Here is a 16,401-nt window from a genome sequence, read left to right as displayed (position 1 = left end):
GTCTATTTTCTCCTGTTACCCTTGGTAAAATTAAACAAATTGGAGCTGAATTAAATTTTTTTGTGAAAAAAAGTTAAATGTTCATTTTTATTTAAACATTCAAAAAATTCCTGTGAAGCACCAGAAGGGTTAATAAACTTCTTGAATATGGTTTTGAGCACCTTGAGGGGTGTAGTTTTTAGAATGGTGTCACACTTGGGTATTTTCTATCATATAGACCCCTCAAAATGACTTCAAATGAGATGTGGTCCCTAAAATAAAATGGTGTTGTAGAAATGAGAAATTGCTGGTCAACTTTTAACCCTTATAACTCCCTAACAAAAAAAGATTTTGGTTCCAAAATTGTGCTGATGTAAAGTAGACATGTGGGAAATGTTACTTATTAAGTATTTTGTGTGACATATCTCTGTGATTTAATTGCATAAAAATTCAAATTTGGAAAATTGCAAAATTTTCAAAATTTTCGCCATATTTCCGTTTTTTTCACAAATAAACGCAGGTAATATCAAAGAAATTTTACCATTGTCATGAAGTACACTATGTCATGAGAAAACAATGTCAGAATCACTGGGATCCGTTGAAGCGTTCCAGAGTTATAACCTCACAAAGGGACAGTGGTCAGAATTGTAAAAATTGGCCCGGTCATTAACGTGCAAACCACCCTTGGGGGTAAAGGGGTTAATGCCACCAAAGAAAGTATTGAGGGACAGCATACATAATACATATTCATAATAAAATTCTATCAGTTAGACTTTCCCATCAGAGCCAAACTACAGACATGTCTACAGAATCATGTAGCGTGTCAATGGACTGCTGACACATAAGTTACCAGCAATGCACTTACATCTTGTTACATAAGGCAATATCTGGTTCCTATAGTTAGTACACAGGTGATATAACAAGCATGGATGTTGCAATTGTAGAAGAATATTGGTCTCTAGCAATCTTCTTATTTAAGAAAATAAAGAAAGCAGGGATGAGCGGACCTGTAGATGTTCGAGTTTGTCAGGTTTGGCCAAACTAGAGTTAAAATTTTGGATTGGTATATGAACTTGACCCCAAACCAGAACCCAGTAAAAGTCAACTCGAATTTTGATGCTTTAAAATGGTTGTAAAATGGTCATAGCAAGAGTTAGAGGCCTGCAAAAGGAAGCTAAATGGGAGCAAGAGCAAAACAATTGCCCTGCAAACGAATTTGGATTGGGAAATGACTTAAAATAACATGGAATAAAAAAAAAATAAAATTATAATCTTAAAACATGAGGCGGAGGTCCAAGTGGATGAGGAGCTTAAGCAGAAGGTGGAGTTGGTGGTGTAGGTGGAAGAGGCATAGGAGGAGAAGGTATGCAACACAGTTTTTGTCTTCTTTCATTGATTTTTTTTGGGGTACTATGAAAACAGGCAGTGTAATGATCTGCCGGCCAATCTCTCTCTGTATACAGGATGTGTAATACTCTGCACTTTTTTGGGTTGAAAGCAAGGAGGTGAGCATCAAATAGGGCATGGGGCCATGTTGCTGGTGGTGGTGTATGTGCTGAAGGGCCATGGTTGATCTGTGCCTGTTATGCGCCCAAATGAAACACCTGCCTCTAGTGCAAGCAGGCAACAGGATATTCTATGTAATTTCATAGATACGAGTACCGCTGAATGACTGGTGAGGCCATAACAAGTAGATGTGGTTTTAGATTGGTTGGCTGAGAGTGCCTTCAGTTCCTTCACTTTGTTTTTCACCCGGTCCCCTGCTGAAAGTGCAGATTTTGCTCCTGCGGCCATGGAGCATCTGTCTTCCATCTCACCCTTGTGCAAATCAGGCAAGTGTGTCTGAGCCCCAGGTCATGCAGTAGTCACTTCTACTTTTTGATGACTCTGCTGGCTGTAGTTCTGTGGACCATCCACCTGACTGTGGCCAACAATTAGAAGACATTGAGTGCACTGATACCCAACCACATGTTCTATTGGAGTATGAGTACATGGTAGAGGTAATGTAAAAGGTCAGCGGACCACCGCAGCACATATCTGATGAGGATGATGATGATGATGATGATGAAGCCCAGGTGCCAACTGCTACAGCTTTCAGCTGTGTGTAGTCCGGCAAGGAGGGCAGTGGTGCGCACTGGATGGAACATTATGCAGAGGATTATTTTTATAATTTTTTTAGAGCACCATTGATTCCTTGGTGCTTTACATGAAGAGGGGTTACTTACAAAGCACAAATACAAATTACAATGAACAAACTTATAGAGGGAAGAGGACCCTAATCTTGCAGCCTTACATTTTTCAAGATAATGGGGAAGGAGACAGCAGGTTCACGGGTTGCAACAGCTTTGGTGTTGTTGAGGTGGCAGCAGGGTCATTGCAGGCTGTAAGCTGTTCTGATGACATGGGTTTTCAAGTTCAGCTTGAAAGTTCCGAATGTATGGGGTAATCAAATGTGTTGGGCCACAGAATTCTACAGTGTGGGGGACACTCGGGAAAAGTCTTGCAGGTGATTGTATGAAGATCGTACGATTGTGGAGGAGAGAAGGAGGTCTTGGGAGGACTAGATGTTACATGGTGGGAAATATTGGGAGATTAGTTCAGAGATATATAGAAAAGACAGATTCTGGATGGCTTTGTAGGTCTGTGTTAGTAGCTGGAAATCGATGTGTTGCGGCATTTGGAGACAATGAAGGGTTTTGCAAAGTACAATAATTTGCTTTGACCAAAAATGGAAAAGAGACGGCTGCAGAGTAGATTTATTTTTTGGCCACACTACTCATATAGATACAGTGGTACAGTAAAAAATTGTGTCATGATCCATCATTTATACAGGCTAGATCATGTGGTGCACTGACCAATTGTAATGAGGTGGCAGGTAACCTCATTTACCTCCTCTCTTTTATACACTGAGCCCATGTGGCACCCAATGGTTCCCTCAGGTTTACACTGTACTTCTGTGTGGTAATGTTGCATATTGCCTTGTCATGTATTAATGTGTCATGTTTCATATGCATTGTGTATTGCTTTGCAGACCCCATGTCATTGCAATTGTACACATTTAGTTTAGGGACAGAAGGGGTTAAGAAGGGGCTGTCCCACAGGTTTACAGGATAAGGATTTCCTGTTCTTGCCACAGAACCTAAGTAGGCTTGCTCCACTGCCGGGAGCAGGGTATACCCCTGGAGGAGAATAACTTATTTCCAAGGACTGCTGGGCAATGGGAATAGGCATTGGCTCAATGAGATTGTCCCCACGGGCCCTGAATCCAGGATGGGAGCTGATGAACAGATGGGACCCAAATGGTCCGTAGAGATGGCAGGGAAAGCAAAGGAACTGTTGACCTCTGTGAACTGTACCCCTGGATGTGATGGATGTCTTGCTGTTTAATAAAGTTTAATCGTTGGAACAAAGATTGCGACTCTGTGGTGCTTCTTGGGATTAGGATTCTAACTGACAGTGAGTACTCATCTCTTTATGTGCAAGGGGCCGGGGTGCTCACTGACTGTTGCTTAGTGGACTTGCCCATGACTACCACCCTGTGTTATCTTGTTACACAATCACAGCCATACCAATACATGGCATAGCTGTGATGGCTCTGGAAGTGCCCATAGCTCAAAAGCTTGCTGATTGGCTGTACTGTAGCCTTTCAGCAAACTTTATTAGGCATCCAAACTCGAACAGAAAACCGGACATCCTGTGGTTAGGGTTCCATACACTAGGTGTCCGGTATGAATCCTGAACTTTAAAGTTCAGGTGTGAGAAAGAAAGAAAGAGAGAAAGAAAGAAAGAAAAAAAACAATCATACTTCTGGTTTATTTGGCTTCTGGTAGATGCTATTGTCAAACATCCCATAGGTTGTCTTCTTCTTCCCAGGTAATGCTGAAAAGAAAAATCAGTAATTTTATAATCTTTTCTACTATTAAAATTATAATAACAAGTTCAGAATTTTACGTGGATATGATTCTCTCCCAATCATTAATAATCATCATTCTATGAATCAAAATACCTAAGAAAAGACCTAGAGAAGTGTTACCACTAGGTTTCTATGGAATGCTGAAGTTCCTAGAAGCCCGTGGAAGCCAGTAGAGATGATTTGATCTACATAGATCTGAAATGGGCAAATTTGCCAAGAAGCTACTCTCTGTAATGTTTTTGTTTTGCTGCGCATCTCCCCAGACCTCAAAGCATATTACATGCAAGATGTAAAAAAAAAATAGAAAACATTAAACTTTGAGAGTTCTCAGTGATTGATACCTTTTAATGGCTAACTGAAAAGATGGTAATAAATAGCAAGCTTTCGAGACTACTCAGGTCTCTTCATCAGGCACAGTTTATCATATCAATAGTGTCTTGCAAAAGTATTCACAACCTTCGCATTTTTCATGTTTTGATACCTCACAACCTGGAATTTCACTGTTTTTTTTTTAGGGTTTGCATCAGTTCATGTAAAGAACATGCCTACAACTGTGAACATTTGGTATTAATTTTTTTAGCTGTTTTCCTGGCCTTCTATAGTCCCAACTGCCATTTTGCTAAATTTGCAAGGAGCAAATAGGAAAAATCTGTTTCTGAAGAACACAGATTGTTGCAAAATTTGAGGAGAATTCAATTCCACTTAAAAAATCACTAGTGAAAACACTGTTACGTTAGGGATGGGGTAGTGGTATAGGATCTCCAAAATGACAACCTTTTGTACAGATTTAAGAATTACCGTTCTAGCATGATTACCTTAAAGGTAACCTTCCATCAGAAAAAAACACTATTAACCTCCAGATATGGGGTTAATCTGCAGGGTAATAGCATTACTAAGGCTACTTTCACACTAGCGTTAACTGCAATCCGTCACAATGGGTCGTTTTGCAGAAAAAACGCATCCTGCAAAAGTGCTTGCAGGATGCGTTTTTCCCCATAGACTTGCATTGACGACGCATTGCGATGGATTGCCACACGTCGCATCCGTCGTGCGACGGATGCGTCGTGCTTTGGCGGACCGTCGGGAGCAAAAAACGCTACATGTAACGTAACGTTTTTTGCTCTTGACGGACCGCTTTTTGCGACCGCGCATGCGCGGCCGGAACTCCGCCCCCACCTCCTCGCACCTCACAATGGGGCAGCAGATGCGCCGGAGAAATGCATCCGCTGCCTCCGTTGTGCAGTGCGTTAAACGCTAGCGTCGGAATCTCTGCCCGACGCATTGCGACGGGGAGATTCCGACGCTAGTGTGAAAGTAGCCCAACCTGCACGGGGCCTGTGCATAGCCGAATACTGCAGAGAGAAAATTAATTTTATTTCCTCCAGGAGCATTCAGTCTCAGTCACGGTGGCAATGCAGGCATGGATTCAGTCACACCTCTGAGCATGGAGAGCAGCAACTTTGGCGGTGCCCCCGGCCCTGATTGATACCGGCCCTGCATTGTTTTTTTTTTTTAAAAGGTCTCCCCCTTTAGATAACCACTCTTAATTAAATTGATCCTCACTAGACTAGCCAATTATCCAGGGTCCCACTGCTTCTAATCTTAAGATCAGCTTTTTTTGTAGCCATTTGTTTATTACAATTCGCTGAGTAAATGTTGTCTTAGATAAGGCAATGGCACAAACATAGAAAGTGGAGTAAATTGATTTCCTGCCTTGTATGATTTAATGATGTTTATTTTACTGAGTGACCCAATAGTATGTTTTAATTCATAGTATTCTATATGGTGTCTCATTTAAAAGCCTTGGATTCCCAACAGGGATACTTTATGCACAGCTAAACATCTAGGTAGAACAGTGAGGTAACAGGAGAACAAGTCAAATCTTTTGCTGATGTATTGTATAAATCAACTCCCTTAGTTTAATAACATTTATGACTTATTTCTCTGTGTTGGCAGAAAATCTATATCACAACATTTTGTCATAAAAATGAACAAAGGTCATTGCTGAAATGAGTGCATTTATCATATATGTTTTCAGAGTATCAGCAGTGGCGGTGAGATGTTAGACTGGGTTCAAATCTGCGTTATGAATTGTGTTACTTTGTTCTGTATTAGGGACAAAAAAAACAAATTCAACTATAACATGATGGACACCATCAGCACCATACAGACCCCAAATGCTGCCTGTCAGGTTTGAGTATGGGCCTTGATTCATCATTTGCACTTTTGTCACTTTGCTATTTAGTCTTTTGGCATTAGTTGCAATTTTCAGCTCCAAAGTCATTAAAATGGCAAACGCGATTCATGAATTTGCTGCAAAGTTAAAAATGGGCTTTCTTCCATTTATGAACTGTTTTTGCAACTTTTGAGGCCAGAAGTTGCAAAAGTCAGCCCACAAGTGCCATGGGTATGTCAGGTGTGACAGTCATCCTGGATCCGGCTGTAGAAGGTCTTTGTGTTTAGCTCCTTCTTGATATTTTCATCCCTGTTATGGAGCAACATACTTCTCCCTCTAGGACCCAATAGTTACCTCCACCTTCTGCTGCTAATCACACATCTGTGCTGAAGGTTTAAACACATTTAATTGCTGCAGCATGGTGCCGGTGTTAGCTCATACTTGCCTCAATCTTGTTGGAAGCTCTCGCAGTCGGTTAGTGTCTTCTCTGAGGACCTTTGGAGGATTGCTTACATGATATCTTGGTGGTCTTCTCAAGCTAAGTGTTTTCCTCCCATCCATCTACCGTCTCTGTCTTTACTTTTAGTTGGAAGAAAAGTCAAACAGCTGCACTCTCAGCTGGGACTGACTAGTACTCAACCCCATCCCCTCCCTATGTAGGGCCTGTTGCTAGGGTCAGGCAGGGATTAGGTTTCTACTCGGGGATAGGTGCAGAACATATATAGGGATGTTTAGGGCAGACAGGGTGATTTTAGATCTGCCTAGGGGTCTCTACTCTCTTCTTCCCCAGTGTTTGGGCTCCCTCTTCCCCTTAGTTGTGCACTTACTAATCCTTTACCCAGCATGACAACAAGTCTATCAGACTCAAAAATACACCAGGGGAAGACCAGAGTGAAGTTGCACCGCATTTTGTGACTTTTTAAATAGCAAAAGTACAGTAAAAGGACACAAAAATAAGAAAAAAAGCCAGCTGAGTTTACCAACACAGGTCCAAAAACAAATGCACTTAGAGGATGCAGCAGCCCCCCTTGATAAAGGTGGAAGCAACACAGGTGCAAAATAATGATGAAACAACCACTCACAAGCCTACAAATTCTTGGAGGGAGTGGTTGTCTAGTATTAGAATTGGACTTGGATATATCCTGCACAAAAAGGGAAGATGAGCAGTAAATTATAAATAATATGCATGAGGTCTTGACTGATATTTTGGTCAAAGTGTGCAAGCTCGAAAAACATTTTAAGCGTCCTCATGGTTTTGTGAGTTCCTATGAAAAAAACCCCCAGATTTTTCTTTTTTTAATTTTTAAAAAAATCGCAATTCATTTATCAGGGAAAAACATCTGGATTTGCTAGACAAAGCGCAAAAGTAGAAACCAAAGAAACCCCAGATGAGCACATATAAAATAGACTGCAAAAAAGATAGAATAATCAATTGGTGCAAAAAAAGCACAAAATTAGCCCAAAAAGGGGCAAAGATGATGGATTAGAGCCGGAATCAGCAACAAATAGCCTCCAAGCAGAAACCAGGGGTTACTTGCACTATAAATGTATGGCGCCCCAGGGTCCTGGTTGTAGCATTGCTTTCCTCACGGGGAGAGTGATGTTACACTTGGAAGCGATGAAGGAGATCTTTTATCAGGTAACCACAATGCATACAACATGTTTACACTCCAGGCCAGAAGGGGGAGCTCTAAACCTGTTTAAGGTAAACTCCCCTAGAAAGACATTCTGTTCTGGAGTGAAAGAGTTCAGTTTCAGTTTCAGTTCAAAAAGTGAGAGACACAGAAGAGAGCAGACCGCCATAGAGTGTCAGAAGGTCTGAAGGGGCCTGTAGTCTGAAGTACTGCAGCCCCTGGAGGAAGAGACATACAGAAAGCCGAACATTGTTCAGTGAGTGTGCAGGAGAGCGAGGCACAGGAGAGCAACATCAGGGGAGACCAGCTAAGATCAGGCTGCCTCCCTCTGAAGTGCAGATAACTGGTGGCCAGACCACCGAGGTTGTAAGGACTCTACGACTTACAGTAGAAACCAGCAGGACAGCTGAATTGCAAGTTATCTGTCCCCACACACACCCAGGAGGAACGGTAACACCCATAGAGCCTGAGGCATGTTAGAGTCCCTATAAACAGGCTTAAGTCACCAGTCATATGGGTTATGTCCTATCCTATATGGGGGACAGAGAGAGAACATCTGTGAGGACCTTATATGAATCCATAGGCGGTAAGGGACTACAACACCACCGTGGTAGAGGAAGGCTTTTAACTCCACTTGGTAAAGGGGACTCTGGATTCACTTCCAAGCCAACCGGACCCTGCCTGTCCTGTGATCTGGTGCCCTCGACTGTGGCTGCCTGAAGTCTTCAGTAAACAAGGTAAAAAGACTGCAAACCTGTGTCCTAATTCCTTACTGCGCCATTTACCATCTTCCATCTACACATCAGGAGCTCTGGGTATATACTTCACCCGTGGGAAGTTTTACCATCTAGCTGCCATAACATCACCACAGAGGAGCCCTTAAAGCAGCGTCAGTCCCCACTGACCGAATACCACAGGTGGCATCACGAACATAAACTTCATTCCCTTTAAAGACTATTCCCTTTTACATGGGCGCCCAGGGCCATGGACAGGGTCGACACCGTGACATCGCCCTGTGAACTCAGGACCCGGTACCGAGTACCCCACGGCCCTGGCGGGCGACTCAAATGTTCACAGAAAATAAATATAATAGAAGCTAAAATAAGCTTTACCTGAGACAAGAGAACTGGAAGTTCAGGTTTTCCAAAAAAGAAATGATTTTAAAAAGGTAATATTGTAAAATAACAAAACCACCTATTCTCTTCTCCAATAATTCAACTCTAACCCTCCTACAATGCTCCATGTTTTTGTCTGCAGTTGCCACAGCATTAATTTGTCATATTAATGTCATCACCACTCAGCAATGGGAGCCACTATGACACTTGAAAGACACGTGACCACACTCAAACAGCTCAGCGATATGAAACTTTATTCTCAGTATTCTTTATATTATTACTAGACTTACCACTTGGTTGATGGACAATAGTAATCTTATCTGTTGAAATAAAATGCAGATTAATACATTTAACAATAAGCTGATTAAATTATAAACACTTCCTGGATAAAGTACACTCTTCTAGTTGTCAATCCTTTTTATGTGTATACTTTTCTTTAGGATTATGACGTTGCTTTATGATATGTAGATGTTGTTAGTTCCCGCCGCTGCACAGGGGGAATCTCGAACCATGTCCTCTGTGGTCACCCATTCTTCCCCAGCCGCAGTGGAGTCTGCTCAGCAGAGTCATTAGTCCAAGCCTCTAGCTCAAGCTGATACTGTGCGGCTGGTTACAGCTGCCGCCCCAGATTCAGCCTTTGTAACCATAACCAGCATTGATCAGCGGCGAGCAGACTTTCCAGGGACTAAGTCCTGCTTTTCATCTACTTAGCATGCCCATGGGACGACCTCTCATTGGAGGTCGAACGTCACATGCTCAGGTCCTGTAGCGGTTCCGATTGGACCACTAGGAAGGTCCTAGAAGGCTATATCTATAAGAGGCTGGAATGGCCTCTTGGCCATGCACTAGTATAAATCTGTAATCATGTGTGTGTGTATGTATGCCTGAATATGGTGAAAGCTCTGAATCATACCCGTTCCTAGTGTTGTTGAATGTACTTGAGTGATTGAGCTACATAGCTCCAGATTGTGCCATCCAGTACCAGGCATGAGTTTACTGCGTCAATTTGCAGCGACTGCCAGTGCGGCGCCGTGCACTACTAGTGCGCTTTCCTAGCCCTAGTTAGGGTTTTTAGTGGCGTCTGACAGTGCGGCGCTGTACGCTCTCTGTGCCATAAATCTTTAATTAGTCCTGACAACCAGTCAGTGTAGGGGAAAACTCCTGCTTGATCTCAGCATCTGACTCAGGGCGTCCTCAGGCACGGGCTCAAAAGTGACTGAGGGTCAGAGCAAGATCAATCACCAGCATAGTGGGGGTGAATTTCAGGGATACCACTAGTGTCCAACTGCTGCACTCTGTGACTGCAACCAAGCGTTTCCTTTGTTTCTCTGCGACTCTTTGCTTCACCAACAGAGTTCACATCAGTTCATACCAGGTGATGGAACCTGTGTTTATTCTGGCATAGTACCGCCATATAGGCGGTATATGGTAATACCGCCATTACCTAGCAGCAGGTTCTATCTCTGCACGGTGGGCACCTTATTACTATCTTTATATTTATTCGGTGTGTTCCGCCAGCCCTAACAGATGTTACCTTCAATTCCTCATATAAGACTTATGCAACAATGTCTATATAACTATTTATATATTTTAATATTCAATGTCGGACTGGAATGCCAAGGGTCTACCAGTAAAATCGACTATGTGGACCCATTGTTCTGCTGCATGCAATTACTATATTATTCTAATTCAAAAATTTATATAATACTACATTGGTTAAATTTGTTAAATGAATGATGAGATGCTGCTTCTATCTGTACATAGTGCAACAGGTTTATTGTGCCGACTACTGCCCATATAAGGGGGTAAGGGGCCCACCTGGGAATTCACCTGTTCTGCCATGGGCCAGTCCGAGAATGATGATATTTTTTCTGTTATCAAAATGTAAGCTTACACAAAAATGTACATTTGAGTAAAATGCAAAAAAAGTCTATACTTACCACATAATTTATGCATAGGTTTAAATTCACATATTATCATAACATTACCAGAACTAAACATTTAATTCAGAGGTGGTTGATCAAATGTTTTTTTAGAGATTAAAAAATGATCCCCGTAAAGAAAACCTGTCTAATAGGTCACAGGGATGATAACATGAAGAAAAGCTCTTGTATCCCCCATAATAGAGATAGAGAAATAACTGTGTCACATTACATTTTTCCTGATACAACTTACAGTTTTCATATTCTTCTAAAGACAGAAAATCATTAAGTAAAAATGTTTGCAACGATTTCTGACTTTAATCAAGTGACGTATTTGAATAGTGCATTTAAAGTATTAGCAAATACATATTGAGCCTGGTAACATTTGATAGATATGTTAATTAATATGATACCAGGATCAGGAAGGGAACGTGTCATGTAATAAAACACTATTAAACACTATTTAAGATGGGTACACCATGACATTGGTGAAATGGTTTTTATGATTTTTTTTTAATAGAAATAGTGTTAGCTAAGTAGCCTATGTTATATAGATTTACTATTACCGTTTATTGATTTACTTGTTGTAGGGTATAAGCTCTTTTTTTTCTTGGGTTTTGTCTATGATATAGCCACAGTGTGATTGCTCAGTTTTTTGGTTATGCTGTTACCGCTTCCCATAGAAGGGTGTCTCAGTCTAGCCTTGTCCTGCTCTGCCCTTTTTTACAGTGACGTCATTTGACAAATGGTAGGATTTTAATACTAGAAACAGATTAGGACTGAGCCAATGGGTACACCATGATGGTGGGATGGCTTTTATGCTTTTTTTTTTTTTTAAATCAAAATAGTATTAACTAAGTACCCTATGTTATTTACATGCACTATTATGTACTAATATTATTATAATTTGTAAAACCTTTGTAAAATTTCAAAGAGGATTTTTTTATATAATGTTTTCAGCTTACCATAAACTCTTTCATCATCTGTTTTGTCTCCAATAATATTATCACGCAACTGCTGCAGCTTTTTCTATTTGGATTTTAAAAAACAAGTTCAGTTTAGCATATATTTTGTCTCCAGGGTATGAATGTGAATGAAATGTAACACATAATGCACAGTACATTAACTTGAAAGTATAATAAAAGCATCACTGAATGTCTTGTTCAAGTAGTTCAGCTAGTTCAGTTTTATAGAATGGACAAATAGGAGCAAACTAAAATTGAAGCGAGAAAAAGTGTCATTGTCATGTTAACCCCTTACCGGCATCGGACGTACTATACCGTCCGATGCCGGCTCCCCTGCTTTGATGCAGGGCTCCGCGGTGAGCCCGCACCAAAGCCGGGACATGTCAGCTGTTTTGAACAGCTGACATGTGCCCATAATAGGCACGGGCAGAATCGCGATCTGCCCGCACCTATTAACTAGTTAAATGCCGCTGTCAAACAAACGCAGACAGCGGCATTTAACTACCGCTTCCGGCCGGGCAGCCGGAAATGACGTCATCGCCGACCCCCGTCACATGTCCGGGGGTCGGCGATGTTTCTCCATTGTAGCCATAGAGGTCATTGAGACCTCTATGGTTACTGATTGCCCGTCGCTGTGAGCGCCACCCTGTGGTCGGCGCTCACAGCACACGTGCAATTCTGCTACATAGCAGCGATCAGCAGATCGCTGCTATGTAGCAGAGCCGATCGTGCTGTGCCTGCTTCTAGCCTCCCATGGAGGCTATTGAAGCATGGCAAAAGTTAAAAAAAAAAGTTTAAAAAAATGTGAAAAAAATAAAAAAAACATAAAAGTTTAAATCACCGTTTTTTTGGTCGCCGCGACATTGCATTAAAATGCAATAACGGGCGATCAAAAGAACGTATCTGCACCGAAATGCTATAATTAAAAACGTCATCTCGGCACGCAAAAAATAAGCCCTCAACCGACCCCAGATCACGAAAAATGGAGACGCTACGAGTATCGGAAAATGGCGCAATTTTTTTTTTTTTTTTAGCAAAGTTTGGAATTTTTTTTCACCACTTAGATAAAAAATAACCTAGTCATGTTTGGTGTCTATGAACTCGTAATGACCTGGAGAATCATAATGGCAGGTCATTTTTAGCATTTAGTGAACCTAGCAAAAAAGCCAAACAAAAAACCAATGTGGGATTGCACTTTTTTTGCAATTTCACCGCACTTGGAATTTTTTTCCCGTTTTCTAGTACACGACATGCTAAAACCAATGATGTCGTTCAAAAGTACAACTCGTCCCGCAAAAAATAAGCCCTCACATGGCCAAATTGACGGAAAAATAAAAAAGTTATGGCTCTGGGAAGGAGGGGAGCGAAAAACGAACACGGAAAAACGAAAAATCCCCCGGTCATGAAGGGGTTAAAAGATTTGAAATGTGAATTCACACTTCAATGTGAAATTATAATCAGAAAATGACACGTGAAATGTATATTTTTAAAAATTTTGTCTAGTGATGTGTAGTGTTGAGCGATACCGTCCGATACTTGAAAGTATCGGTATCGGATAGTATCGGCCGATACCCGAAAAATATCGGATATCGCCGATACCGATATCCGATACCAATACAAGTCAATGGGACATCAAGTATCGGAATGTATCCTCATGGATCCCAGGGTCTGAAGGAGAGAAAACTCTCCTTCAGGCCCTGGGATCCATATTAAAGTGTAAAATAAAGAATTAAAATAAAAAATATTGTTATATTCACCTCTCCGGCGGCCCCTGGACATCAGCGGGAGGATCCGGCGTCCGGCACGGCTTCTTTCTTCAAAATGCGCGCCTTCAGGACCTGTGGAATGACGTCCCGGCTTCTGATTGGTCGCGTGCCGCCCATGTGACCGCCACGCGACCAATCAGAAGCCGCGACGTCATTCCTCAGGTCCTAGAAGGCGCTCATTCTAGGACTTTAGCTGAGGAATGACGTCGCGGCTTCTGATTGGTCGCGTGGCGGTCACATGGGCGGCACGCGACCAATCAGAAGCCGGGACGTCATACCACAGGTCCTAAAGGCGCGCATTTTGAAGAAAGAAGCCGTCCCGGACGCCGGATCCTCCCGCTGATGTCCAGGGGCCGCCGGAGAGGTGAATATAACAATATTTTTTATTTTAATTCTTTATTTTACACTTCCGATACCGATACCCGATATCACAAAAATATCGGATCTCGGTATCGGAATTCCGATACCGCAAGTATCGGCCGATACCCGATACTTGCGGTATCGGAATGCTCAACACTAGTGATGTGCAATCCTGTGGATGTTCAGGTCTGGCGGGTTCGGCCGAGCATCTAAAAAAAAGTTTGTTTGGGGTACCCAAACGGTATCTGAATCTGATCCCAGACCCATTCAGATGAATGGGGGGCCTGAGTGTCCATTGCTTGCCAAGTTGTAATCTGCATGACAGTGTGCCAAACACACACTCTGATCGGTGGTAAGATCATTACAGCCAGAGACCTGCGGTTCCCACGCTGTAACTCGACAGCGTGAGCCAGCAGCTGTGATTGGCAGTATAACGGTTACTTCCGGTCACAGGCATTGGCTGATGAGAGAGTACTAATCCCATCAGCCTACGTCTGCTGTCGCTGAAAACAGTGAGAGCAGGTGCTCCAGTTGGGAGTATTCATCAGCCGTTGCCTATGCTATAAATAAATAAAAGGATGTGGGATCTCTTCTATTTTTGATAACCAGTGCAAGTAAAAATGACAGCTGTCAGCTTTATCATGGCTGGTTATCAAGAATAGAAGAGTCCACACACTGTTTTTTAAAATTATTTAAATAAATAATGTAAAAAAAATGGCTTGGGGTCCCCCCATTTTTGACAACTAGCCAAGCTATAGCAGACAGCTTGGAACTGAGAGGTGCGCTATGGGACCACCATCCAGGCCACACCATGATTACAGGTATACGATGAGCTTCTTGTGGTGTTCTCTACCGTTATATTGGAGAATTACTTGGGAGGCACTGCTTTTACTCTATCACCAGTCATCAGCTTTGCTTATATCTTAGGGCGAGCATCTCCTAGGGACCCTGGCACTATTTAATGCATGTGTTACATGATTGACGGTTGTTACTATTACCCACATTTGTCTATCATGGATATTGATATCTTTTCATGCACTATATTATATATGGGTTCTAGGTAATAGACATGCATTTAATGTGTTGTGATATTTATTAATAACACTATATAGTCCTTAGTTGATGTGACTTTATCTTCCTGTTAATCCGCTCTACCCCCAGTCGTGGCGCTTCATATCATGGGTGGTTATTTGGCCCCATCGGTTTTTTCATGATACACAGCCGATCCTATTTCACCCCTCGGTATAGGGTATTGTCATGGTATTGTTTTTGTATTTCATAGTTTTTGTCAATTGATGTTTATGTATTTGATACAGTACATGGTTATTTAATAAATTTATATATTGGTAACATATTTGTACCTTCTTTTGCTCTCTATTGGTCTATATGTTTATAGCTGAAGGGATCACTCTGTGATCATATGTTGGGCTTTCCACTGGTAGACGTTAAGCTTGGAACTGATAGTCTCAGGCTGGTAAGGGACCAAGGATATTTTTTTTAAATCCCTTTTTTAATAAAATAATAAAAAAATGCTTGGGGTCCCCCGTAATTTTCATAAGCAGCAGAGGGAAAGCCGACGGCTGAGGGCTGATGTTAATATTTTGGGAAGGAGGGCAATACCTCTAAAGGTTCCCAGGCTATTAATATCAGCTCACAGCTGTTTGGCTAGCCTTTACTGGTTATTTTCTGGGGGGACCCAGGGAAAAAAATGATGTAGGGTCTCCATATAGTTTTAAACCAGCAAAAGCTAAACAGACAGCTTTGGACTGATATTAATAGCCAAGGAAGGGGCCAGGGAAAATGGTTCTCCTCCCAGGCTAAGAACATTAGCCCTCAGCCACCCCATAAATGTCAGGAGTTAGCAAAGGAGAGGCATCTATAAGACACTCTCATTACTATCCCCATAGTAAGTTTGGAAATAAACACACAGTATGAATAAAGTCCTTTATTTGAAATAAAAATCAACAACCTGTTTTGCACATTTAAAATAAAAAACAAAGTTATACTCATCTTACACCTATGCCATTGAAGCCCTTGTAGCCTGTAAAAGTTAGAAAAGAATAAACAACCATTATACTTGCCTTATGCCTAATCCTTTGAAGCCCTTGTCCCTTGTTAAAAAAAACAAAAATAATAAACAACCATATCCCTCACCTGTCCAAAGTGATGATTAGCAGTACTGTCCCACACTGTTATCCATCTCTGCGATATCTTGTTTACAATCTGATGTGATGCATGATGTGACCATCCAGGCTGAAAACCAGGACACAATGAAGTGCTGCGAGCGCAACTTCAGAGACGAGCGGTGAAGTCATAGAGGTAACTGCCGGTCACTGAAAGTGCGTTCCAACTTGCTACTTAACTGTGAGCTGAGGCGACTAACTGCGGTGACCTCAATGAGATCACCATGAATATCATTAGAAAATTCTCACAATGCTAGTGGTAATCTCGTTGAGGTCACTTCAGTTCATTGTCCCAGCTCACAGTGAAGTGAACCTGGGAATGCACCTTAAGTGACCGGTGGTTACCTCTATGAGGTCACCGCTTGTCACTGAATCTGCACTTGCAGCA

At 41.8% G+C, this 16,401-nt stretch overlaps 1 protein-coding gene across 3 annotated transcripts in view; it reads right to left on the bottom strand.

Moving 5' to 3' along the window:
* The window catches only part of BANK1 (B cell scaffold protein with ankyrin repeats 1), a 1,115,425-nt gene that overhangs the window by 30,602 nt on the left and 1,068,422 nt on the right, over positions 1-16,401 (bottom strand). For all 3 annotated transcript variants that reach the window (XM_069743643.1, XM_069743641.1, XM_069743642.1), the window contains 3 exons: positions 11,705-11,768; positions 9,108-9,137; positions 3,785-3,858 (listed from right to left, as the gene is read on the bottom strand). In XM_069743643.1, the coding sequence (XP_069599744.1) occupies positions 3,785-3,858; positions 9,108-9,137; positions 11,705-11,768 (168 nt within the window). The remainder of the gene's footprint in view (positions 1-3,784; positions 3,859-9,107; positions 9,138-11,704; positions 11,769-16,401) is intronic.

Source organism: Ranitomeya imitator, chromosome 1 (assembly GCF_032444005.1).
Source record: "Ranitomeya imitator isolate aRanImi1 chromosome 1, aRanImi1.pri, whole genome shotgun sequence".
Classification (NCBI taxonomy): domain Eukaryota; kingdom Metazoa; phylum Chordata; class Amphibia; order Anura; family Dendrobatidae; genus Ranitomeya; species Ranitomeya imitator.
This window is presented reverse-complemented; position numbering and strand designations above follow the sequence as displayed.